At 37.5% G+C, this 27,902-nt stretch overlaps 1 protein-coding gene across 1 annotated transcript; it reads right to left on the bottom strand.

The window, feature by feature from the left end:
• Positions 1-562: 562 nt before the first annotated feature.
• LOC129282672 (aqualysin-1-like) lies at positions 563-25,494 on the bottom strand. The gene is made up of 9 exons (XM_064113922.1): positions 25,275-25,494; positions 22,990-23,100; positions 20,513-20,653; positions 18,539-18,668; positions 15,431-15,543; positions 13,064-13,205; positions 9,732-9,916; positions 5,177-5,348; positions 563-825 (listed from the first exon to the last, which is right to left on the bottom strand). The coding sequence occupies exons 2-9, from the start codon at positions 23,095-23,097 to the stop codon at positions 683-685; spliced, it is 1,134 nt and encodes a 377-aa protein (XP_063969992.1). The 5' UTR covers positions 23,098-23,100; positions 25,275-25,494; the 3' UTR covers positions 563-682.
• Positions 25,495-27,902: the final 2,408 nt, after the last annotated feature.

Here is a 27,902-nt window from a genome sequence, read left to right as displayed (position 1 = left end):
TAGAATATTTACTTTGGTTAAATTGCCTTTCCCGGGAATCGCCAGTATTACGCGTGATATTCAATCAATTATGTAAGTTGAATTTGAATTAAGCGAAGGCATCGTCACCAATAAATTATTCGACGTTGCATGGGCTTTCCTTCAGCTTAAGTCGAAAGTTACTGGCGCGTACATCGAGATAGATTGAAGAGCGCCATCATATCCAAGTTCTACTACTACCTCACGCATACCCACATACACCGCGCAACATACCCTTAGCTTTGCGCAACACACAGCATCATACACGCACACACACACACACACCCTCACCATCTGGCACGTTCATATACCGACACTCACACCCGTACCCTCACCCACACACACATCCCCAACCTCACAAACACCCCCAAACACACACATGCACACCCACACACATTAATGCCCGCTTCGTTGACAAATTACCAACATACACTCAGTTTCCATTCTTCTGTGAAGACAACACACACAACGATACCGCTAGCCACATAGCCAATAGTTACATAAATCACTGAATCTCAGAGCAATAATCATAGAAACAAGTGAATTCATTATTGAATTTTACTCTTTATTCGTTCTTATTGATTAATTCCGTCAAATGTTTTTTTCAACGTCTCTCGATAATTCATCTTCCGAGCCATGAATCCAGGCCACCTGCCAACCGCGTTTAGTAGTCGGTATAGAGTAGAAGGTTCGGTGAGCCCCATCCCTCGTCTGTCACCTTACCGCTGGTGGCGGTGTTTAGGATTGAAGCATAGACTTGAGCTGGTGAAAAGCTTGGGTTGGCATCAAGGGTAAGAGCAGCAACTCCTGAAAACAATTCAAACAAAGTCTCGTTGAAAACGACACTCGAAGGTATTTGGTATTCATAAACGATGCATTCTAACAAATATAAGAAGTTTAAATCAGACAATGCGATTCATCAAACATAAACATAGGATATTATCTTGAAATTACATTTTATTACTGCGTATTCATCTCCTCGCTTATCTCTCAGATTCTTTAGTCATCCTCTTCCCGATAATTCATAATCTTCGATTGTTTCTCTTTCTGTTTATTCTTTATCTGTGATTTGTATCAGGGATTCAGGCTGAGTTCATCCACAGTGGGATTGTAGCCAGGGCCGTCGCTAAGGGGGAGGGGGTGCGACACCCCCCCCCCCCCCACTATTCTGGATATCGTCGGTAAATCTGTGCGCCCGTCGGGAAAAAAATGAAAGAAAGGACGGGAGAGGAAAAAAGAAGGAAGGGGAAAAGAGGGAGGGAAAAAGAAGGAGGGGAAAAAGAAATAAGAAAGAAAGAAAGGAGAGAAAAAGAAAAAGAAGGAAAGAGAAAAAGAAAAGCAGGGACTGTTGGACCGACGCCTGTCGGAAAATGGTAACTGTCGGGTCACCAATGGCTGTTCCAACGGCTTCATCTACCGACAGTGATAAGAATTTACCGATTTTCGGTCTTAATCGCCTAAAAAAGTGAACACGCGCTTTAAAATTTTCAGCTCGCGCTTCGCGCTCGCATTATTAATTTAGTGAGGTCAACACCTGTCACAAAAGTTATAAACCATGTAAACTGTCGGGTCACGCAGGAATTTTCCAACTGCCTCATGTACCGACAGCGATTAGGATGTAAATGTCGGGTCATCCAGGGCTGTTCCCAAGGGCTTGATCTACCGACAGTGATTAGATGTCCCGATTTTATACATCGCCTAAAAAGTCACGCGCGCTTTTACTGACAGTGATTAAAATGGCCCGGTTGTAGTTCTGAATCGCAAAAAAATTTGGCTCGCACTTCGCATCATTCATTTAGTGAGATTCGAATCATATCTGTACAATATTCTTACGTCTTTGACAGCGCTTAAAAGGTTCCCTAAAGGGTCAGTATGAACATCAGCTCGCGCTATGCATGCTATGCGTTCAAATTATCTATTGAGATACAATGTTTGTTCTTTAGACCTATTGAAAAACGTTTCATAACGTCCAGTTTTGATCAAGTCTGAATATCAAAATTTGTTGAGCATGATACCCTTCGTTTTCATTATTACAAGTAGTGGAAAAAGAGTGTTGCCTTTTTAAAGTCTAGATAAAAAAATCAGCTTGCGCTTTGCGCTCGCAATAACTGTTTATTGAGATAGGACTACATAGTTATATCTTGATCTTCATAAAAAAACATCCTTCTCAGAATATCCAATGGTCAGGTCTTAATATAAAAATTTCGGCTCGCATTGTTTCATTGGATATCCAATGTCTTTTATTGGCTTAGTAATCCATTTTTCATATCGGAAAAAAAAATTTTTGTTAAAAAAATATTTTTTGTGAAAATATCCATCCTGTTCAAGGTTATAGCGCTTCAAATGTCTTGTTTTTTATGTCTAAATCTACTTTAAAAGCTAAGCTGGCGCTTCGCGCTCGCATAGTGAGATCCATATATCCTCTCCACATTTTTCCTTCATGTTGAACAGTACTCAAATTCTCCCTCAGAATTAAGATACACAGATTGTTAAATTGCAAATGCCGCACTTGAGTTTGTTCTATTTATAAAAAAGATGTAAAACTAATAAGTTTAAGTCAAAATGTTACTTCTTCAAAGTCAAAATATCAAAAGATGTCACCTCACGCTTAACCGACAGTGATACAAATGGCCCGGTTTAAAGTCTATGTCTAAAAAATTGTCAGTTTGCGCTTCGCGCTCTTATCATATATTCAGTGAGATCAATATTCTATCCACAATTTTCGTTCATGTTTTTATGTTTTAAGGTATACAGCTTGTTCAAGGAACTAAGTTTGTTAAAAAGTAAAAACGTTTAAAAAATTTTAGTTTTCAAGTAAAAATTTTCAGCTCGCGCTTCGCGCTCGCTCTACATGCTCTATTTGATTAGTGAAAATTTTATCATGACTGAAAACAGTTAATAAACATGTCTTTTTTTCAGAACAGTTAATTGGAAATATCAGCTCGCGCTTGCATGAATTGTTATACGCATATATTATTATTCGTTCAAAAGTGCTTAGAATGTCCAGTTTTCTGGTCGGAAATCAAAATTTTCAGCTTAAGCTTCGCGCTCGCATTATACGTTTTTTGAGATACACAGCTTGTTCAATTACAGATGTAGAAACTAAATTTGTTTTAATGTAAAAACATGTAAAATGTTTAGTTTTCAATTTATAATATCCAAAATTTTTAGTTCGCCCTCGCTCTATTTGATTAGTCAGATATGTATTTTATTAATGAGTCACTGCAAACGGTTAATTAATATGTCCTTTTCCAGAACAGTTATTTAAGGGTATCGGATAACGATCACATGAATTGTAATATTCGCATACCATTCACGCAAAAAGTGCTTAGAATGTCAAGTTTTCTGGTCGGAAATCAAAATGTTCAGCTCGCACATCGCGCTCGCATCAATTGTCTGGTTATTATAGCCATCCTCTTCATGGTTACAGTCACATTTTCTGGTCGAAATATATATTTTTTTCAGCTCGCTCTATTTGATTAGTAAGAAATGTATTCTATTAATGAGTCACGGCAAACAGTTAATCAACATGTCCTTTTTTCAGAACACTAGCATGAATTGTCTAATTATATACACATTAGTCTTACAAAAAGTGCTTAGAATGTCCAGTTTCCTGGTCGTAATCAAAATTTTCAGCTCGTGCTTCGCGCTCGCAACGATTGCTTGGTTAATGTATCTATCCTCTTCATGGTTGCAATCGAGTTTTCAGGTAAAAATATGACATTTTCAGCTAGCGCTTCGCGCTCGCATTTTTGGATAAATGAAAATTTTATTATTTCACGGTTCACTGCGAAAAGTCTTTAATCTTTTGCTGACCAGTATATTACAAATTTCAGCTCGCAATTTGCGCTCACATGGATCGTTTAGTTTATGATAACATAAGTGGTCACAACGTTCAATTTTAGGTCTAAATATATAAAATATCCAAAAAAAATAGCTCGCGCTTTGCGCTCGCATGGTAATATCCAGGGGCCCGTTGCAGAAAGAGTTGCAATCAATCGCAACTCTAAAAGTCATGCACAACTTGTTTTTCAACCAATCAACAGCGCGCATTTGGGACTTGCGATTGATTTTTTTTGACTTGCGTTTAAACGCAACTCTTTCTGCAACGGACCCCTGGTCACATAAAATACCTTATCTGGCTTCTAAGAATGAACATTTAGTTAGGACTAACCCTTAAAAAACAGATATTGGCGGCCGCGACGTGAAAATGCGAATGAAAATATTCCCCCCCCCCCCCCATTTATGAAAGCTGGAAGTGCTCCTTGGCGTGACGAAAGAAAATGTGACTAAAGAAAACAAGAACAAGATTCATGGTCGCGGGCGTCGGTAATCGGTTTTGATATTTGTCGGTAATCAGGGCCTCCACACCCCCCTACTGGAAAAGGCCTAGCGACGCCCCTGATTGTAGCCCCCTTTATGATCCTTCGATGACTTCTGCCGCCTCTGAGCCAATACTGTCCATGTGCAGCACTGGGTGTAGCCTACGTATTTTTCCGTATCTGTATTTGAATGATTTTTCCTTTCCAAAAAACAGGACAAACTGAAAAGATTGTCTTACTTTTAGTCAGAAAGCAATACGACGCCCCTGTATCACGTATGACATCGACATCCGACGCTTCTCTCCAATAACATGATATCATAGTCACTGTCATAGTGCAACCACACTGTCTGTGGTAAGTCTACATAGGCAATGCACTACACAGGTTACAAAGTCTTCAAAATGTCACTTTTGTAACCAAATATACTAATTTCCATTCATTTATGATTTTTTTTTTCACTATAAGCTCGGGGATCATTTTTTTTAATTCACCAGAGCGCTCAAAAACTTTAATATTGAGCATATTTTTGTGTGGGCCCTCTAATGATGGAGAGTAAAGTTGGTCTGAATTTGGTTCAAACACAATCTCTCTCTCTCTCTCCCTCTTAATTTCGAAGAATATTCATAAGAATTCATTTTTTAGAGCCCAATTTCATGTTGAAAAGCTGTAATGGAAAACGACAGTGTAAAGAAAATCAAGCATTTATCCCAAAGAACAAGAGAAACATCGCCAACCTTATTTCGCTACACAGGGAGTCCTAACCGAGGACAAGATTATGGTTATATCAAAACTAAGCTTGTTTCATTGGATGAGTGAATATTATAGTTGGCTGATACCTGAGACGTGTGGACAGGCCATGGAAGTACCGCTAATGGTGTTTGTGTCAATGTTTGAATCTATCCATGCCGATTTGATGCCAACTCCGGGAGCGAAGATGTCGACACAGGAGCCATAGTTAGAGAAATAGGCACGTGCGTCAGTACTATCGGTGGCACCAACACTCAAGGCCTAGGTATAGGAATATTAGTGATTCATATCAGAAATAAATGATAAACCAGAAAGTCAATATAATGGGGCACTCACGTACATGTACAACTGGCTTAAATGTCATGCAATGTGGTCTATCATACAAATATTCAATGTTTATGAGTGCGATCGTTCCGAATATTACATGAGGGTGCAAGTCGAAAGACACGAAGCGGAGATGAATAGATTGCTTCGACTTGCCTACCGAATGTAATTTTCGAACAGTCGCACGAACGACAAAACACTAAATATTTGTTTTGTGCAACACACGATTTGAAGACATCGTCTAGACCAATGACCAAAATAGATCGAATTATCGAAAGTATTTGGCCTTTGAAGGAATAGGATTATGAGTATTTAATTGGATCTAACTTTATGGCCTTTTATTTCGCTAAATATCATTTTATCTGTGCGTGATGTATGAAGCGCAGTGATTCAGGCAGGCCAACGCGCATGCAATTATTGCGGAGGCGCAGTCCATGGTACGCGCATTTATTGAGTTTGAACCAGGTTTGAACTGCCCGGGGTGGTATTCTGAAAACTGTCTTAACTTTTCTTGTAAGTCAGTAAGATAACAGCTCGCTAAAATTATCTTAAATTGGTATTCTGAAAATTGTCTTATCTCTGTAAGGACGTCCCCTATTTTATCTCTGACACGCCCAATATTTCATCATCAACCAATCATTAAGCTTGTTATATGCTTAGATCAACCAATAGAAGCGTCTCTTCTGAAAAATATATGAAGCGCATTGTTGATATGAGGCGTAATTTCCTTGCGCCCCCGATGCTTATGCTTGTGCGCTTCTGTGCTAAAAATACACGTGGCTCTTCTCAAAGACATATTTTCTCTGAAAAGATTCATCGTCTCAAACACCAATTTCTAATTGCTGAAAAGTCTACCAATCCGTAGTTCTGTCTTTGGAATGTCTCCTTTCGTAAAACATGATGTTCTTGTGGGATGCAGCAGTAAATAATTATTGCAGACGGACAAATATCGCATGCAATGATAAGTTACAATAGCCCCCTACCTTTTGTTAATTTTCTTGTATTTTGCAAGGAAGTTAACAGAACGCAAAGATAAGAGAATTTTCAGAATACCTTTTATATCGATATGTTATCTTGCGCAAAGTGATATTTATGCGCCGTTTTTAACTTAACGCATAATTCTAGCTCTGACACCATACGCGCTCAGCGAAAGTTACAAGAAAATTTACAAGAAAAGATACAAGAATTTTCGGAATAGGGATTTTATTGTAACTCTATAAGATACAAGAATATTTCTCTTAAGACAATTTTCAGAATACGACCCCTGCTCTCTTGCTGGAGCGTGCAATAGTCGACTATTGCACGGAAGTCATGTTTTGGTGTGCTATAGCTCATTCCACTGAATGTCACGTGACGCGTATTCATCCAATCAGCTGCCAAAGATCTATCTATGTGTTGTATATAATCTATAATTTTAGCGATGCATTGAAAACGCACACCTCGGTCTGCAGGCTGTGCATTTTCAGTGCGTATCCCTAAAAGGACCGAAATCCAAAAAATATGCCATAGGCTCCTGTACAAAATTTGATATTGAATATGAGAGCATATTCGACAGTTACCGTGTTTACATTTGTGATCGGCTTTTGCATCGGCTCGCGGTTCTGAATCGCGAGCCGATGCAGCATCAGCTTTTTCATAGCGTGTATACGCGATCAACTTGCATCGGCTCTCGGTTCAGAATCGGCAATTTTGCACCACCAAAGTAGTAGGTTCAGAACCGCGAGCCGATGCAGAATCGGCTTTTTTACTACGTGTAAACAGATAGCCGATTCTGCATCGGCAATTGGTGCGCATTGTATTTACTTCACCATTGTGACGTAATTGTAAGCGCATGGATCCGGCGTTGTCTTCATTATGACGTATATTGTTGGTGTGCGATTCATTTCAGGTTTTTGACACGCGAGCCGATTCTGCACCGCGAGCTGCAACAGCGTGTAAATGCGGTGCAAGAAAAACCAAAAGCCGATTCTGCATCGGCTTTTGGTTCTGAACCAAACGCCGATCACACGTAAACACGGTAAGTATAGTGCGCATACGCGAATGCGTGAAATATTCAACGCGTACAACAATGAATACCGTGTTTACACTTGATCGGCTTTCGGTTCAAAGCCGATGCAGAATCGGCTTTTGGTTTATCTTGCACTGCGTTTACACGCTGTTACAGCTCGCGGATCAGAACCGCGAGCAGATGCAAATAACTGAAATGATACGCACACCAACAATATACGTCATAATAAAGACAACGCTGGATCCGTGCGCTTACAATTACGTCACAATGGTAAAGTAAATGAAATGCGCACCAATTGCCGATGCAGAATCGGCTTTCTATTACACTACTAGTAAGTAAAAAGCCGATTCTGCATCGGCTCGCGGTTCTGAACCTACTACTTTGGTGGTGCAAAATTGCCGGTGCGGAACCGCAAGCCGATGCAAGTTAATCGCATTTACACGCTATGAAAAAGCCGATTAAGTGTAAACACGGTAGAAATCAATGCGATGCGCAGCGTAAGAGTACAACGACACTCAATGACGTCATAATGAACTACATCGCATGTCAACGACCAAATTTGATCTTATGAAGTAATAATGCCATTATGTGATTAGTGATATGACTTGTTCAGTCAAATTCCTCCTTCTTTTTTATTGCTAGGGGTGGGATAGATGATAATAGTTATATTGGATGGCTTTATTTCATGGAATACCAGCAATATTCCATTCGCTAGGGCCAAAGTTCCACTCATCTACGTTTCATAGAATATTTGCCCAAACTCTTGGCCATCTGGTATTCCATTCTAAGCCATCCAATATAATATAATTATATAACTGCACACATATATGAGATATGGACCTTCTTTAACATTCTGCAGAAAACATCTCAATCCAAGTTTTTTATTTCGTTATATAAAATACGTAACCCGGTTACGTCTTCATGATTTATTTTCTTTCCTTTATTCCCTCTTATTTTATTTCCCTTTTCAGATTTTAGGCCCAAAACTTGCAGGCCCATACTTTAATTTGAATAAAAAGAGGGTTTAGGAAAATTGGCATAATATCTTAAATCAATTAAACATCAACAAAATTATACTAGACACATAAAATAGTAACTACAATAAAATGATTTTTTTTTTTTTTTCAATCAGAGGTATGTGCCCCTGCATATGCCCCTCCAACTACACAATTATACAGTGCGTATCAAAAAGAAGTTTACACTTAGAAAAAATCCTGTAAAATTTTACATTTTTAATATCCTGAACATTTTTCCACATTTTAACATTGATACAGATCCATTTAAGCAAATGACGATATAACTGTCGAAAAATATTTCCGCTTGAGTGAGCACCACTTACTTTTGAAAAGTTAGTGAAAAATGATTTGCGCAGAACTTTGAAATAGTTATGTGAACAAAAGTAGACCTTAATCATGAAAAACGCGTTGGATTTAGCTTGTAAAATTAATTTGAAGACATATTTTACCTTTTTTAACTTGTTACCTTGCCCAAAACACTTCGAAGAGTGCATTGCGCCCCACCCCATTCCCCACACACCGAGGCCATCGTGATGATATTTGCTTTACACTGAGCTGTGATTTACATGAAATGGCTTAGGCTTCACTTTCATTTTGTTAATCATCGTAAAGCTTGGGAAAAGTGTGGAGAAACAAGTATTAATGAAAAATGAAATGTAAACCCACTTTAAATGATAAAAACTTAGTGAAAAAAATGCTGGAGATGTCTGATATAAACTTTTGTTCAGATTCAGTTATGTCCCCAGATCCAGCTGGCACAAAAAGGGTAAAGGTTGTGCTTACTACGTGTTGAAATTTCAATTTGGGTGGCAAAATTGTAACAAAATGCTTGAATGTATTCGTTTTATTTCAATTGACCAAAAGTGCAAGGGAAATGTATGAAAATGTTTCGCAGGGTAAGTTTAATTTCGCCCTTTCCCCTTGACACAGCGTGAAAACGAGCATTTCTGCGCAAACAGATTTCTGCGAGCTTTACAAAAATGGACAGTGTTCACTCAAGTGTAACATTCTGTCAAAACATTTACTTTCATTGGATGGATGAGACCCAAACCCAAGATTATATGTGAAAAAATTACCCTCATGTTGTATATTTTTGAATTCCCAGGGCTTTTTCAAAGTGTAAATTTGTTTTTGATACGCACTGTATATAACATTCTCGACACGATATTTATAACGAGACCGATTGCGGGTACGTGATGACATGGACCTACTACTCTGACAGAGTAGTGGGTCCATGGTGATGAATACCAAACAATCTATTGATTGAATGAAGATAATGGCTTGATAAATACTTACATCTGCAGCCCCGGCTGGGGAGTAATTACACGCATTAGCATCGTCGTTACCAGCGGCGACGGAGACAGTAAAGCCAGCGTTATACAAGCTTGTGACACCATTATCAACGGCGGTGGAGGCACCACCTCCCAGAGACATAGAGACAACTCCTGGTTGATTCCCATGTGTTACAACCCAGTCCATTCCTGTATTGAAAACGATTAGTGGCGTATAGTGGATCACAACATTTGAGGGGTGCAATAATAGTTTTACCTCGTTCAAATCCCCCAAACGACCCCACCCCCATCATGCCCATATTGCCCCCTGAAAGTAACAGAAATATTAATTATTTAAAGACAACAATATAAGCATCGTTGTCGAAAGAACTAAGAGTTCCAGGGCGCCGCACCCGTAATGATGTCCCTGAATTTAAAAGTTTTACATTATTTTCTGAAAACCGTTAAATGAATCTTCACCGCCATGGATATGATATCATGTCCGCAATTGATTTCCTTTTCTTATGCAATTCAATGTACTCGTATTGTATTTAGTCCATATTGTCATTCGTGTGTGCAATAACGCGTCTCCTTTTAATAGATCGATTGTTTGAAAAGGATTTTCTTACATCAGTAGTCAATTCTAGTCTTACATTCTTACATTAATAAACGTAATAAAAAATAAGTGGAGATATGATATCATTAGCTATATTGCTTTTCCGTAAGGACATGTATAGAAGTAAATTATGCAAAATGTCATAATTTTGTATAATTTGCATTATCACTATCATTATTACATACAGTGTATCATTATTATTTTCATCATACATGTATAAGTATCATTATTGTTATTATAATTTTTGTCACTCATTCGCTATAATTTTTCATATTTTACAGTGGTTTTTTTTTATATAGATTGTTATCCGCCTCTTTATTATACCATAGGCCCTACTGCAAATTGCTTGTACAGTGTAAATGTCAAAACTAAGCATAATGGTTATTCGTTGTGCATTTGAGTGTCCGAAAGTTCACACAGACAGCTTCAACACAGGGAAGAGTCGTTTTCACGAGCTTTTGAGCTTCCGGTTTTTTTTTTCACCATTATGATCATTTTTACAGACAATTTTTGATCAATTTTACTTTAGGATCTTGCTGATCATGATTAAACAGTTCTAACTAAAGTTGTATGACTTGGTTGACACGTTGAGACATGACAGATGGTTGAGTGACCAATCGGCTAAAAACGCGTGGTGGTACATTGAATTGTGTTATTCTTATTGAGTGAATGTCTGCCCGCTGAAGTTTTGTGTGAACACAATGGCTGTACGGGAAACATTTTCTCTTCTTCTCCCGGGGAGGGGGGGGGGGGGCAGTGAAATATATTGCTGTATACACGCGTGACCAAAAAAAAACGCATTTAAAGGGGTGGGTTTTTTCAGTTTTGGACGCGGGCCGCGCGTGCACTTGTCAAAAACACCGATTTTCAAAAAAAAGAGTTAGTTATGAAAGACTGGTCAATGGGTCAATCGCAGGGTCGAACGTATGTAGGGTAATTTTTCTCTCCCTAGCTTTTTCCCCGGGGTCGTAATTTGGAGACAACTTGTTTAGGGGCCAAAATGCGTACATTAAGCCCGCGAAAAACTTGTTTGGGGGTTATTTTTCACACATAGAAAAACTCTTCTTGGGGGTGTTTGGAAATGATTTGGTCACGCCTGTGTACAGCAATACATTTGACTAGCCCCCCCCCCCCCCCCGGACTTCTTCTTTATACTATTTGGTGTGTTTCCTGGGTCTACGCGTGTAAGCCGACCTAGCGAATGCAAATGTGCTTGCAAAGACATTACGAGTGCAATTAAAACTGGTTCATTCTCGGTTTATTGGAAGGAGAATTTGTGGAGATATTGAACTTAATCCAGGACCCATATCAGAAACGTGGAAACCAAACCGATAGAGCAGCATCTGCTTCTGCAGCTAAGCGGATTTAAGTACCAATGGACCACATGCTTGTTGCAGCATGCAGGCTGGTCGCAGGAGAAGACATTCTCTATATTCTACAACAAGCTCCGAGTGGGAAATTCCAGAATTGCAGACAGTGTAATGTCATCGGCATCCTTGGCATTGACTCCTTTGGAGGTAATGAATTGCAAGTCTTTTTTCTGCATCTGCATGAATCCGCAGTTCTTCAAAATATTCCACATTATCTCAAACGTGAGATTTCGAGATAAAATAGGAAAGTCAAACGAAAACTTACCGTTTGAAGTTTGATTTATATTGTATTAGAAATCGGGAGTGAAGGTATTATGTGCATTCCGCTCCCTCCCTTCTTTTTTTTCCAGTTGTAGGTTTTTCGCCTTTTTTTCGTTTAAGTTCAGACTTTCTTGTTCTTACTGCGGCTTCATGCAGGTTTATAGCTCCGAACATTGATTTACGCATGCGCGTACGGCATTCTTCCACAATCCCGATTTCTAATAAAATAGAAATCAAACATCAACCGGTAAGTTTTCGTTTAATCATTCTACTCGTATCTATTATCACGATTCGCATAAATTCTACTGTGGGGGCGTCGTGGTCCAGTGGTTACGAATCTCGTCTCTCATGAATGAGAGGGACCTGGGTTCGAATCTCAGCCATGGCGTGTTTTCCTTCAGCAAGAAATTTATCCACATTGTGCTGCACTCAACCCAAGTGAGGTGAATGGGTATCCGGCAGGATTAATTCCTTTAGCAGCTGGAGCTCAGCCGGGGTAATATATAGTGCGCCATTGAATAGGAACACTCTCAAAATCAATGATTTAAAATACATCCAGATCGGCTGTAAATAGTGACCAGCCGAGTATTAGATTTAGTGTTAAACCTTGTACATTTAGATATAAATAAACGATTTGAATGTAAAACTTTTGAGATTTGAAAGTTAATCTTATAGATTTTGAATAAATCCAACATTCGGCTGGTCACTATCCACAGCCGATCTGGATTGATTTTAAATCCTTGATTTTTAAAGTGAAACTAGATAAATCGGCGCCTCATAAATGCTATATATTATATTACTTTGGAATATATGGGGATTGTTAGTTTGAATCTATTTTATTGTATTTTGTGAATGAAAATGAATAGATTATCGAATCTCAATATCTCAATTTTAATGCACTGATCAATGTTTGGTTTGTGTGATTTTACTCTATATATCCTAATCACGTAATTTCAGCTTTGAGTTCCCCAACAAAGTGACAAATTAAGTATGTGTCAAGTTTGGTGATTGTTGGTTTTTTGTGAAATCATCAACACGAATAACAACAGATTTTGCCTCCGGTCAAATTAAAATGCCTGTTTCACATTCCAATTTTGATTATGATATTACCATCTATGATATTGTCGAATGACCCGGATCCAACACAATTGAGAACGCGGATTCCGTAGATGTTTGCATTCTTGGCGACACCGTAATCGATACCACCAATGGTTCCTGCACAGTGTGTACCGTGACCATTGCAGTCCACTCCCTGCATGATAAAAGAAACACATAGGTTTGATTTTCTGAATGGTCATTATGCATGTTATGATTAGGGCCCCGATAACACAAACCTTAGCGATGAATAGCAAATATGAATAAACGCTTCTGATTGGTTCTTGGTCAATATTTTGAACCAAATGCGGGTGTAACATTGATATTGATCAGTGGACACTCCATTTCGTGATTGATCGCTAATCTTGTCCTAGGAAATCTGATGACAATTCCTTACTTTGCTATAATGGCAAAATATGAGATACTATGCATTCTAACAAACTACTTAAAATCCCCTTCGAGATTATCAAAAGTTTCTGTTCGCGCTTTCGTTGTCGTAGTTGTTAGAAATGTGTAAACCCATGCTTCCTATTCATAATCACAAAAGTGCCTAAAATGTTGAGTTTTCAGGCCTTCATATCAACAAATTTCGGGCTCTCCGTCATTAGATTATTAAATGGTATTATATCCTTTAAAATAAATTCCTATAATATCCTTACAGTTTCCTTTTTTCATAATTATCAGAATATCAGTAATTTTCAGTTCGCGCTTAAGGACGTTCCACAGTTATGTCTGTGCGCATTATGATCTGCGCATAGTTTACACTCTGCGCGCTGACGTCACAATGGATGAACAGGTGATTAATTAGCTGCGGGTATGAGCTGATTTTTCTGATTTTTCTCATCTTCTGCACTTTGATTGCAGATCCGATGCGTTATTTCATGAAGCTAAAAAATGGACCATTCAAAAAAATATTCTCTACAATTTCAAAATACTTTACTCTGCAGTGCTGCCAAGAATCACGAATATTACCCCGAGTTTGAATAAATGGTAGAGTGGTTTTGATTTTTTCTTCACATAGATACTAAGCATTTGGCGCATTTTTGGTGTTTTAAAAAACACATTTGCTCTAATAAAAATGCTGATAGTTTAAAAACAAGCACATGAACCCCTATTTTTTAATGTTTGTACCTCTTAGGTATACCTTCCTCTACAACTCTGCAAATTGTGGTGAAAATGACATGGATTTTGAATAAAGTGCAGCATTTATTGTACGTTTGTAGTTTATTACTGAAATTTTACATTTTTTATATTGGGATTTTGTTATCTTTTACGCCATTTATAAGAACTGACAGTGCTGTTAAACTTAAAATTGCAAACAAATAGCACTATAAATAGATTCTCCATTCTAACGATACAATTATTAACTCTCTTGCGAAATTTGATGACTTTTTCATGTATTTTGACTGAGTAATAGAGATTTAAACTCATTGTAGTAATCTTGGGCGGTCTAAAAACGCCAAATTCTTTTGAATGCGCAATTCTTAAGAACATCGATTTGGGTGAACTTTGAAGCTCTATAGCAAAAAATCAAGCTCGTGGACCTATGTTAATTTTTGCATATTTCGAATATTAAGGTTCTAAAGTATCTATGTGCAAAGTTTGGTGAAAATGACATGGATTTCACTTTAACTGTGGAACGTCCTTAAAGGAAGAGGAAAAGGATGATATAGCAACTTTTTTCATCATATATCATATATTACGTGCAATCTATATTATCTTCCTATATAATATTTCCTACACAGTGCTTGAAATAATGCTTTAAGTGACCCCCTTTTCAGATCCGAATATCAGGTCTTTTCAGTTTTTCACTTCGCGACCGGTGATCCTCTCTTGTGGTAAATGGTATATTCATTGGCGATGGTTTAGGGGCTAAGAAAGGTTCACCGGTCATTCTTAAAGTCGCTCTTAGTTTACGAACAGCTTTATGAAACGGCCCGCGGTCCCTTCGGGCCAGTATGTTAAAAAAAATCCGATCGCGCTTCGCACGTACAGTAATTATTTAGTTATATACTCATTTCGTTGATGATCACAAATATTGCTCTGAATTTTCAATTTTAATGACAGACTACATGAAATTAAGAAATAGCTCGCATGTCACGCTCGCATCATTTAATCAGGGCGTATGTAATATGATTATCTTGTTTGTACGGATACAGCCAAATAACTGTTAGTACTACCCCTTCAAAGAAACCAACAAACATCAGCATTGAGCTGCCGGTGGGTATATGAAAATATCACCCCCCCCCCCCCTATTGGCAACAAAAGCTGTATCCGCCCATGGGATGTTTTCATATCAACTTGGCAAACTTGTTTCTTTTGCGTGAGAGAAACAGTTTACGGAATACATCGGTGAAACATTTGCCTTTGAGGTGAACTTACATTATTTTTGAATGTGCATGCATCGTAAGCAGCAGTAGCACGACCTTCGAAGTCGACGTGAGAAGGAAGAATACCTGTATCAATCACGTACACATTCACATCCTCACCAGTATCTGAAAATGAAAAGAATAACGATTGTGTGGTTTTTTTTCTTCCTCATGGATGAGAAATAATAATAGTTGTCATGTTTTTTTATAACCTGAGAGCACAATATACCTGTTTTCAAACTAAAATTTTGCATATCGCTTTACGACTGTTATGTATTTATTTAATAAATAATTCGACTACTTAATTTATTTGTTTAATCATTATTTTTCTTTTCACCTCCTTTTGACAGAAACGCAAGTCTACACCAATAAGAAGTTGCCTTAAGTACAAGAGAAAATCAAACCAGGGTAATGCTAAAAAATTAATCAAATACAATGTAAAATAGGAAAGTTAGGCATCTTTACATACATATACAGGATTTTTTTACGAAACACAACAAAGTACAGTTATATGCAAATGAGACGGTCGATGATGTCACTCACTCAATATGTCTATTGTATTTTATTGTTTGAATCCTAAAATATTTCTGTAATCGTTTTTGCAATAAGGAGACTAGTCATCTAATCACGATAAGTTACAACATTGTCTGTTGCTCATGATCAGGGGGAAATAATTTTTTTTTCCTCAATATGAGGAGAAATAGAAAATATTTCGTATTTCATATAATGAAATACATGCAGGTGAGTGACGTCTTAACTTCCTTATTATACAAACGATTTGATGAAACTTTCATCGTTTATAGTGTTTATCTTCTGTTCGAATCATAATTTGATTTGAACGGACTGCCTCTTTAATATTGCCACCCCTCCCCGTGCTGATTAAATTATAATAACAATAATAATAATATTAATAACAATAATAATAATAAGAACAATAATAATAATAATAATGAAATTATTATACAGGGGCGGTGATCCTGGGCCCCCCACAAACGTGTATTATGCCCCTTTCACCGGAGGAGGCCCCCTTTCTAGGTGTTGCCAAGTGCCTTTTCTCGTACAAGTGCCAATTCGTACCCCAAAAAATGCCCCCCCCCCCCCTCTCGAACGTGTTCCGTGCCCCTTTCATCTGAGAAGGACCCGTTTTATGTGTTTATAGCAAGTGCCATTTCTCGTATCAGTGCCAATCTTTAAGAAAATATATCCCCTCACAAACGTGTTCTCTGTCCCTTTCACCTGAGAAGGATCCATTTTATGTGTTAGCAAGTGCCCCCTTTTTACCCAACTGACAGTGCCCCTCACGAACATGTTCTGTGCCCCTTTCACCCGAGAAGGACCCGTTTTATGTCTTAAGCAAGTGCTCCATTGCTTTCTTGTATGTGCCCTCTCTCGAATCAGTGCCCCTCACGAACATGTCGCGTGCCCCTTTCACCTGAGAAGGATTATGCCGTTAGCAAGTGCCCCTTTTGCCTTCTTATAGGTGCTTTTTCTCACATCAGTGCCCCTTTTTACCCAAGAAAAGTGCCCCTCACGAATGTGATCTGTGCCCCTTCACCCTTAGAAGGGCACGTTTTATGTGTGAACAAGTGCCCCCTTCCCTTCTTGCAACTAGCCTTTCTCGAATCAGTGTCCCTTTTTTACACAAAAAATGTGCCCCTCACGAACGTGTTCTGTGCCCCTGTCATACCCGTTTTACGCAAAACGCAAGTGTCCCTTTGCCTTCTTATAGTTGTACTTTCTCGTATTAGTGCCCCTTTTTACACAAGAAAAGTTCCCCTCACGAAAGTGTTCTGTGCCCCTTTCATGCACATGTGAGAAGGGCCCGTTTTATGTGTTACCAAGTGCCCTTTGAGACAAGAAAATAATACTCTCATTTTTAGATGTTACTACTTATCATGCTTATGAAGGAAAAAAAACTTAAGAATAATCCTACGTGCCTTATTCATGAGTCATGTGAGTGGCGAACAGATTGGGGGGCTCTTCCAACCCCCCTCCCCCAATTTTTTTTTTCACGGCCAAGAAAAAAAAGGAAAAAGAAAGAGAGAAGGGTAAAATATATTTTCTGAATATTATGTCAAAATCTATCACAAAATTGGATTTTCGTTTTTAAAATGTCAGAATTGTATGTGATATGGCATATCTAGCCCCGTCAAAATCTTTGGCTCATTACACCACTGTAGATAAGTAATTTGTTTTTTTGTTTTAAGATTTTCTATAAAAAGGTGCCCTTTTCCCTGTGCCCCCCCCCCCCCCCGCCCCACCCACTTCAACTTTCGCTCCGCCGCCCCTGAAATAATTATAAAAGTGATAATAATTATAATGATAATGGTATTTCATTTAGGATTATTGGTAGCATACGCTGAATTGTATAATCTTTTACAGATAAAAACACAAGAACATGAAGAAAGCACAAATACAGCTATACTTGATTAGAAATAAAAAAAAATACACTCAAAGCATGAAGAAATATATAATTAATAATATTTTGGGGAGCAATATAAACGCAGAAATAACAACATTAATCAGCAATATCATTATTTCAAAAATGTATAATGATCATAGTAAATTAAAGCAGTTCCCATATTCGCATGATAGAAAAAAAGAATATCCGGAAGGGAAGAATTTGTGAGAATCGAAGTTCAATATCAAATTGGACTAAGGTGGATGCCGAATTTTAAATAAGAGACGGTTGAACGGATAAGGAATTTGAAGAGTGTAAGAGATACCATCGGTCAAACGTATAAATTTACAAGGGTCACAACTACTGAAGAGTGGGCAGCATCTGCCAGAACAAAAAAAATAGAAGGGGGGGTGTTTTCCACGGGTAGGCGCGAAACGCGAGGAACGCGAATTGAGTGTCAAATACGCCAAATATTAGAAAAAACCTGCCTAAATCACGATGGACTAAAACGCATACACAATATGTAATTTGCAAACATGGGACATTTTGATATAAGTCCCTAAGTTTAGATTTTTGGGGGAGGGACATCTACACAAAATCCGCGTTTAGCAGTATAGATTTATAAAGGCCTGCCCTTGAATCATCGATTAAGGTGCTTTTCTCAAGACAGTTCTCACGCGGATGCTAGTGTCTACTCTTCATTAGCATGGGTGGGCTTACTTGTTGGGTTGTAGCTGCCATCAAGAGGAAGGTTCCTTTGATCAATACGATCAAGACCCCAGGATTCTACGGCTTGAGCTCGAACAACACCATTTTCCTCAACATGTATGACTCCATCAAACCTGCGGACCTGTAACACATTTGATTTTGATTTGAGATGAGTTATTATTTTCCTCTGCAGTAACATCATACATATTTCTTTTAATTACTATTGTAGGCATGAGTCATAGGAAAAATGTACTTAAAGGAGAATGAAACTCTTGGAACAAGTTAGCTTTTGTGAAAGCAGAAAAATAAAAGAATAAGATCAACAAAAGTTTGAGTAAAATAGGACTAGCAATAGAAGAGTTATGAGCATTTGAATGTCGAGATCACTAATGCTATGGAGATCCTCTAATTGGCAATGCGACCAAGATCTATGATGTCACAGATGAACAACTCTCCCCTTTTGGACACTGAAAAAATACCCCAAAACGTCTCTTTTTGCTCATTCTAATCATATGACAAACGATTAATCAATGATATAATGTTGTGAAACCTCTGTACTTGTCCTCTCATAAAGAGAACACCTCACCTTGTGATAGACTCTATAAAACTGAGAATATAAGTGAAATAAGTACTTAAAGGTCAAGTCCACCCCAGGAAGATGCTTACTTGAATAAATAGAGAAAAATCAAACTAGCATAGTACTGAAAATGTCATCAAAATCGGATGTAAAATAAGAAAGTTATGACATTTTAAAGTTTCGCTTATTTTTCACAAAACAGTGATATGCATAACTAGGTGAGTCAGTCCATGATGTCCATCACTCACTATTTCTTTTGTTTTTTATTGTTTGAATTATACAATATTTCATTTTTTATAGATTTGACAATAAGGACCAACTTGACTGGAACATATAGTATTAAACAATGCTAATGCCACATGTTCAGGGAGGAATTAATCGTTGTATCACTTGACAATGAGGAGAAAATTAGAATATTTCATATTTCATGTAATAAAATACAAAAGAAAAAGTGAGTGGATGACGTCATAGTCTCCTCATTTGCATACCAGACAGGATGTGCATATAACTGTTTTGTGAAATTAAGCGAAACTTTAAAATGTCATAACTTTCTTATTTTACATCCGATTTTGATGAAATTTTCAATGTGATGCTTGTTGGATTTTTCTCTTTTTATTCAAATCTACTATTTGTCGGGGTGGACTTGTCCTTTAAACAATGAGGGAGTTGTACGTGTGTGACATCACAGATCTTGGTCACATTGCCAATGGGAGGATCTACATGGCATTAGTGATCTCAATATTCAAATGCTCATAACTTTCTTATTATTCATTCAATCTTCCTCAAACTTTCAACAATATGTTTCTTTGATTTTTCTCTTTGATATAGATTCAGCTAGTTGCAAGGGTTTCATTCTCCTTTAAAAAATATATCATTCCAAGATCCAAACAAAAGCTGATCTTCTATTAAATTATCATTACGTCTACGATTTGCAGTAAAAGGAGCGCCATCATACAAATTACCCCAGATTCGAACTCATTAGATTGATTAATACATTTATAAAGCAGAATGGAACTATATGTTCATAGTTTGCTCAATGAAGATGGAACGCGGTGACAGTGGTCCACCACTCCACCATCATTTGGGCTTTTAAAACTCTACTGCACCCTGGCCGTACGTAAAAATTAAAGTTGAAGAAACTCGATAGCGAGGGAGTGAATCGACCGAGCATGGTCTATGGGCGTTTTTGCACATTTCAAGTAAACGTTTGCACATCAAACCTAATCAAAATATATAGGATAAATATCCAGTAAACCTTGTGAGCAATTAAATTTGATGGACCTCCAGTCAACCTTGTGGCAATTAAATTTGATGAACCTCCAGTCAACCTTGTGAACTTGTATTTATTAGGATAAATATCATTCATTTATCATATTTGTTATTTTATTATTTCGAAGCTATATACTTACGAATTCGACGGCATCTTCGCTGAGCTCAAGTGAGAGGGTCTTCATGTTCTTGAAAGTTTTGAGGATCTTGGCAAGCCTGAAATCGTGGGAAGCGAAGGCTGAGAAAAGGCGGACATTGAAATCCCTCAAGTCGACATTGTCCTGAAATAATTTGAATACATTCATGTTTGAAAATTGTTAAAATATAAAGAAAACATACATGTATGTATAGTTGGGATAAACATATTTTGAAATTAAAAGGGTTTTCTGCAATTGTGTTTGCTTCCTTTCATGGCATCTGGAAGAGTGTTTTTTATACAAAGGTGTAGGCTAGCTATGTAATATACCTCAGTCACATTTGTTCTACGGCGCACCGCGGCGGCCGTACGGCGAGTCGAAAACAACAGTTTTAAAGGGGAAGTGAACTGTGTGTCGTCTCTCATTGACTGTGTGTTATAAATACCTAGTCTTAAAATATACGTTTTCAGATATATACTAATACTACAGAGAATACATTGACCTATAATTGTATTTTTATAGAGAAACTAAAATGTTTTGAGAGGAAAAGTAATTATTTGCTACTTGGTAACATAACTATTGCGGTATAAATGTATTGAGTAGTTAATTAGCATGTCATAATTCAAGTGGGTCTATATTATTAGACTACACTAGCATTATGGGTCAGGAAACTGGACAGGTATGAGTAGTTGAGGACTCGAGAGGGCGCTTTTGGTTCGTATCTGCTTTAACATTTCTTTTTACTAGCTACATAATATAGGTGGTTTGAAAAAAAAAAAACGGCTGTTTTCGACTAGCCGTACGGCCACCGTAGAGCAAAAGTGACTGAGCTATTACAAAGTAGGCCTGCAACGGAATGGGAGAAAGTTGTCCTTGTAAAGTAAAGACTCGTACAATTTAAATAATTATCCTGTAACCAAGGGACTATGTATATATATCCCAAGATTCTTAAAGTTCTTAAAAATAATGAAAAGAACGAATAATACATTTACGCATATATATATATATATATATATATATATATATATATATATATATATATATATATATTGTAAAGAAATGGATGAAGAGAACAATGGTAGGCGTAGCTTTAATCAAGGTTCCCCAGAGCTATCTACCCTTTGGAAAAATTGGTGATGCCGAAAAAATGTCTCTGCCGGGAATCGAACCCGGGCCCCCAGCTTTGAACGCCGGTGCCTTAACCACTAGACCACAGAGACGGGTTAGTGGTTAGGGCGACCCCGATCCGATTGACCGTCAGATAGACAGATTTTCGACACTATACCAATTACAATTTCCTTTGTCGGGTGAAGGTGGGTTTAGAACAATGACAAGCCGCCATGCTTCAGCTGGATCAAAGCTATTGCTTTGATACAGTACACGTATGGGAGAAAGTATACAAATATGTAAAGTTATACATGTACAACAGCTTACATCGCCAAGATTGATCACACACTATATATATACATACATATATATATATATATATATATATATATATATATATATAGTGTGTGATCAATCTTGGCGATGTACGTGTACGGGTCTCCTTCATAACTATATTTGAGGTCAAGAGTATGGAGAGGTCCGTAGCAAGGTCAATACCAGACTTCATCAAGCTTTCGGGCACATGCCCTTCATCAGGATCGTAAGGTCCGTAAGTATAGTGTATTGTTGGCAGTAAAGGTAAGTGTGAAGTACATATATATATATATATATATATATATATATTTCTCGGTCATCCCAACCGTCGTATCACACATACGCCGGTGCAAACCTATTTCAGAGAAAATGGACTTCAAAGTTTACTATAATTTTCACACTGAGTTCCCGAGCCTTTTACAACATATTCATTGCTAGAAAAATACATGATTGGAAAGACCAAGATAATTGCCTGACATTGGAACCCTTATTTTTACACAAAACCAAGGATCAGAGAAAATATCGCGAAAGAGCTCCATGCTTTTAATTTCGGTTTGAGCGGTTCCTATTTCCCCTGCAAAAAAAACCGTAGGGGATACAACCATGGACCTGATACAACAAACCTGACCGCAATTTCTATGCACACGGTCGGTCAAAACGTATCGCTTTTTATGTGCAAATTCAGTGCAGTGTCGATGGCCGATACGACAGTTTGGCTTACCGCGCGCATTGAAATCACGGTCATCAGTCAAAACGTCGTATCGCTCTGCTACAGTACATGTTTCCAATGGGATTTGCGCTTTTCATTACAAATTGTATGGCATCGCCGTAAAAATTTCCTCATATCTCAGAAACTAAAACAAATTGCTGCCTAGTAACATTTTGTTTTAAATATCGGTATACTGTCGTTTCATCATCTCCAAAGATAATGATTAGAGACAACACAGAAGTTTTCCGTTTTCTTTCTGGATAAATAGCATAGAAAAAGAAGCACTTTAAATGTTTAAAGTAAAGTTGAAAACCTTGACAATAGAAATAATGAATGTGAGCCAACTTACGGCCACCATGATAAGGTACTTGTCCTTGATCCTTTCCTGAGCACGCTGAAGAGGAGCGATGCCATAGGCAACAGCCAAGAGGGCTGTAAATACAATCAATCCACGCATTGTCTGACGAAAGAATAAAGGTATGAAACGTTTTGTTATTTAGTCTTGAAAAGAACCAATTTTAGTAATTCAAGCTTAGGTTACACCGGAACCGCGATTCCATCCGAATACACGGATTCTGGAGGATTTGGGAGTATTCTGTTCTCCCCCACCCCCCCCCCCCCCCCAAATGCAAAAAAATAATCGGGAGGGCATCGAGAACATTTGTGGAGGGATTCGTCTCGTTTTTTTAAGTTGAAAACCTGCCGAATACCCTTTAAAATACTCCCGAATATGGCCCGACAAATTTTGTTTGGGATTTATTCGAATGTACTTCGGCTGGATGCTGGTAGTCATTCTATGTTTTCTGGCTAATCAATCCTTGGCGATTCTGCCCTGAATCGGGACATATTCCGGATCTTTTCGTCTCTGATTCGAGGAGTTCCCCGAATGAGAGACGAATAAGTTCCGAATACATCCGAATCAGGTCATTCAGGCAGAATCGGTCTGAATTTATTCGGGAGAATTCGGTTTTGGTGTATTTTTCTGGTTTGTATAACTATTGTGCTATCATTCAATTGTGCCTATATTACAAGAATACAAAGCTTAGAATGTTGCATTGTGCTGGCCAGATGTGAGTAGATGAGGACTTGAGGTCGCTATTCAGGCTACTGGTTCGTTTCTGCTTTAGTATAAAACAAAAAAATACCGAAAAAAATAATTTTATGACTTTTATATAGGGGTCTTCGCAATAATTATAGTGATTACTAGTTATACAAATAAAATAAGACAAGATAAAAGACTGGTGTTGCCCTCTCAACAGGGAGTTCTCATCATAGCCTGGGTTACACCGGGACCCGAATCAGCTGCGAATCCATCCGAATATACGTTTTCGGGAGGGTTCGAGAGTATTCTGCTCTCTCTCCCCGAATGCGAGAAAATTCAGGAGGGATTCGGGCCATTCTGCCCGAATATGGCCTGATTCGTACATGTGAAGGAATTGTTTGCAAAATAATTATATCCACTTTAGATAATTCCGAGAAAACCATGTTTTTTGTTTATTCTCCCATATTGCAATAGTCTTATGCGAAACTAAATTGTAATGAAATACTACCCTTACAATGTGAACATAATATTTTGATATAAAAGAAATCCACCTGTCTTCATTTTAAAATATTCATATTAAAGAATAACCACTATGGATCTTGCCCGTTTTGCAAACAAAGTGAAATGGATCTAATCCCTTTTGAATAAACAAGTTATTTTTCTTTGCCCTTTTATTCACGTTTTAATGGGAATTTCAACTATTCTTTGGTAGTATCTTGGACAAAAAAATATCAAATTTTATGAAAAAAATTGATCTAACCCCTTTTGCAAAATGTGCTCTTTTAAAGAGTTTGTTTGCAAAAGTGGTAAAATCTACTTTAGACCATTCCGAGAAAATCTTTTTTTTTTTCATTCTCCCATATTGCAACATTCTTATGCGAAAATAACTGTCATGATACCCTACTGTGTGAACATAAAATTGGATATAAAATGAATCTGCCTGTCTTCATATATTTTAAAATATTTTTTTCCAAACAATTACCATAGTGAATCTAGCCCCTTTTGCCAACAAACTGAAATAGATCCAACATCTATGAAAAAAAGTGATTTTCTTTGCCACTTTTGTTCACTTTTTAATGTGAATTTCAACTATTCTTTGGTAGTATCTTATAGAGCTAGTAAAAAATCTATACATTTAAACAATAAAAATCGAATTTGATGAGAAATGGATGTAACCCTTTTTTTTATTGAGCTCTTCAAATTGTATTTATCTCTGAATTTGGGGAGTTTTCCGAATCAGAGGCGAATATGTCCAATATAGGTTTCGAATCAGAGTAGGATCACCTCGAATTGAATACCCGGATGCCTCCCAGAATCCAACCGAATTCCATCCGAAAAAGTATCCCAAATATGGCCCTAATGAAATTTGTTGTGGCCATATTCGGGAGTATTTTGAGGGTGTATTCGAATGGTTTTAAACATTTAAAATAGAGCCGATCCCTCCTTAATCCCTTGCGGATTTTCTCGCATTCGGGGAGGGGGAAAAGAATACTCACGAATCCTCCCGAATACGACTATTCGGAAGGATTCGCAGCTGATTCGGTTCCGGTGTAACCAAGGCTTTAGAAAAAAAAATGATTGAATCAACTTACCGGAGAGTTTCGCCTGGCCTCAAGTGTTGATCTAGAAGAAAGCTTCTGTAATTCTTCAGAGTGATGATCTAGTTGAGCACTGCTGAGATCTGGTGATGGGCTAGGCTGGATGAGCTGTATTTAAGTCTTCATGAAGCAACAGGTGTAGCTTTCTCAAGGATCGCGTGATGCTTCGAAAGTTCGAATAGGTCACATTTGAGTAAACACTCGTGACCAAGTTGCAAAACGAGCAAGATGCATTATTTCTCTTGTCTTTCCTTTTTAACTTAATTTTTTATGATGCAACACCGGCATTAACCTTTGTTCTTTTTATCTTTTCTTTTTTTTTTTTTTATAAAAAGTTAATATCCACTGGAAGCCAAAAACTCCATTTCTATTGTAATTATTATTCTAGTAAAGATGGTTCAAAGTGCAACCAACGTCAGCAACATGGTAACCAAATTTTACTTTTGTCTTCTCGTTACACAAACTGCGTCAAAGGTAAAACTTGTTATCTTGCGGGGATGTCGTGGCCGAGCAGTCTAAGGCTCCTAGACTGCACACATAAGTCCGGGGTTCGATTCCGGCACGGCACTTTATGCAATACGTCTATCATTCTATATAAACGATAATCGCTACTCATTATTGTAACAGATTTGGCATGGGCTTCTTACCCGGTTGCATTTTGGAAATAACATTAGAATAGTTCCGCGGTCACTGGTTCAAGACCTTAGTCATATCGGAAAATTGTATATACGTCTATTTCCAACTCGTCCGCTCATCAGATGGTCTACGTTCAATAGTCTTATGTCATTCAATCAATTAACATGTCGTCTAACAACCACTTGGTCCAATAACAATAATAGTCTAGTTATCACTTCGTCCAATAACCATTTTTCGTCTCGGATCATTTCGTACCATAACCAGTTGGTCTAATACCTATTTTATTTTCATTCATTTCGCCCACTTAACACTTAGTCCAATTAGACCAATGGTATATGGAATAAAAGGCTATTGAACTGATAGTAGATCTAATGATATCAACGAGTTGTTAATTGGATAAAATGGCATTAGACCAATTGAATGATGATATCTAGACCTTACACTCACACACCCCGCAACAAATATTCCTTGTACATTGTAGACATTTCCCTTTTTTTTCTATGAAACATACCAAAGTTTGGAATGGTAAAAATATTGGGGAGGTATCTTGCTGCCACTGGCCTACTACTATACTTCTGCTGCTGCTGCTACTACTACTACTACTACTACTACTACTACTACTACTACTACTACTACTACCACTTCTACTACTGCTGCTACTACTACTACTACTACCACTTCTACTACTACCAGTTTTACTACTACTATACTAATACTACTTACACCGGTCCAGCGATTTCTGATATGAGTTCATTGATCATTATCTGAAGAGTATAGATAAAGAAACGAAATAATAGGTCACTCTTTGTTTATCTTTTCCCCACTAGATGATAGCGAGTGAAACAGATGATTTAATACTACTCCTACTACTGCTGCTGCTGCTGCTACTTCTACTACTTTTACTACTAATACTACTACTACTACTACTACTACTTCTACTACTACTACTCCTATTACTACTACTACTACTATTACAACCACTACTACTACTACTACAACTACTACTACTTATGCTACTTCTATTTCTACTATTATCACTATTACTACTTCTACTTTTCTTACTCCTTTTTTAACGACATCTACTACTAATAATATTACTACATGTACATCTATTACATGCTATCATTATTACAACAAATAAACTGCAACATCACTCCAGTAAAATGGTAGAACAAAGTGCGTTGCCTCTTTCATGATGCTTGATATTTGAAAATTGATTAGTATCTAAGTAGTATAGATAAAGGAACGAATAATAATTCACTCTTTGTTTATCTTTAACCCACTAGATTAAATCAAGAGAAACGGATAGCGGTACTACTGGTATTATTGCTGATGCTACTACTACTACTACTTCATTTACCACTGCTACTCCTGATACGAAAAGTATTACTACCAATGTTACTTCTATACCACCACCACTACTACTACTACTTCTACTTCTACTACTGCTACTATTCTTACTATTTCTACTGATGATAATATTACTACTTATACTACTGCTATCATCACTGTTGCAATACTTTAGTAAAATGGTATAAAATTTGATTTGACTTATTCACGATGCTTTAATAATGATAATAATAATGATAATAATAATAATGATAATAGTAATGATATTACTACTTTTACAACTGCTATCAGTATTACAACATATCTATGAACGTAATAATAGTTCATTTTTGTTTATCTTTACCCCCACTAGCCGATAGCAAGAAAAACAGATGGAACTTTCTCGAGGATTGTAAGATATACGGGTTTTGCAGAGTACATGGCGAAATTACACGTACTGACGTACGTCATGCAAACAATGATATCTTTCTTAAATTTATCATTCACAATAGTATTTTGAACTTGCCTTGGCCGAGCGGTCTAAGGCGCCTGACTACTATAAGTCCGGGGTTCGATTCCCGGCACTTTATGCCCTTGATCAATACATCTATCAGTCTAAACGATAATCGCAACAGGTTCAAGACCTGAGTCACATCG

This window comes from Lytechinus pictus, chromosome 19, assembly GCF_037042905.1.
Source record: "Lytechinus pictus isolate F3 Inbred chromosome 19, Lp3.0, whole genome shotgun sequence".
NCBI classification, from domain to species: Eukaryota; Metazoa; Echinodermata; class Echinoidea; order Temnopleuroida; family Toxopneustidae; genus Lytechinus; species Lytechinus pictus.
This window is presented reverse-complemented; position numbering and strand designations above follow the sequence as displayed.

What these genes read in the sequence shown, in the direction of transcription:
- LOC129282672 (XM_064113922.1), bottom strand. Translation starts at nt 23,097, where the DNA reads ATGCGTGGATTGATTGTATTTACAGCCCTCTTGGCTGTTGCCTATGGC. An exon ending in CATGCACATTCAAAAATAAT is followed by an intron (nt 13,206 to 15,430) that starts GTAAGTTCACCT and finishes TTTATCATGCAG; the next exon opens with GGAGTGGACTGCAATGGTCA. An exon ending in CCCCAGCCGGGGCTGCAGAT is followed by an intron (nt 5,349 to 9,731) that starts GTAAGTATTTAT and finishes TCCTATACCTAG; the next exon opens with GCCTTGAGTGTTGGTGCCAC.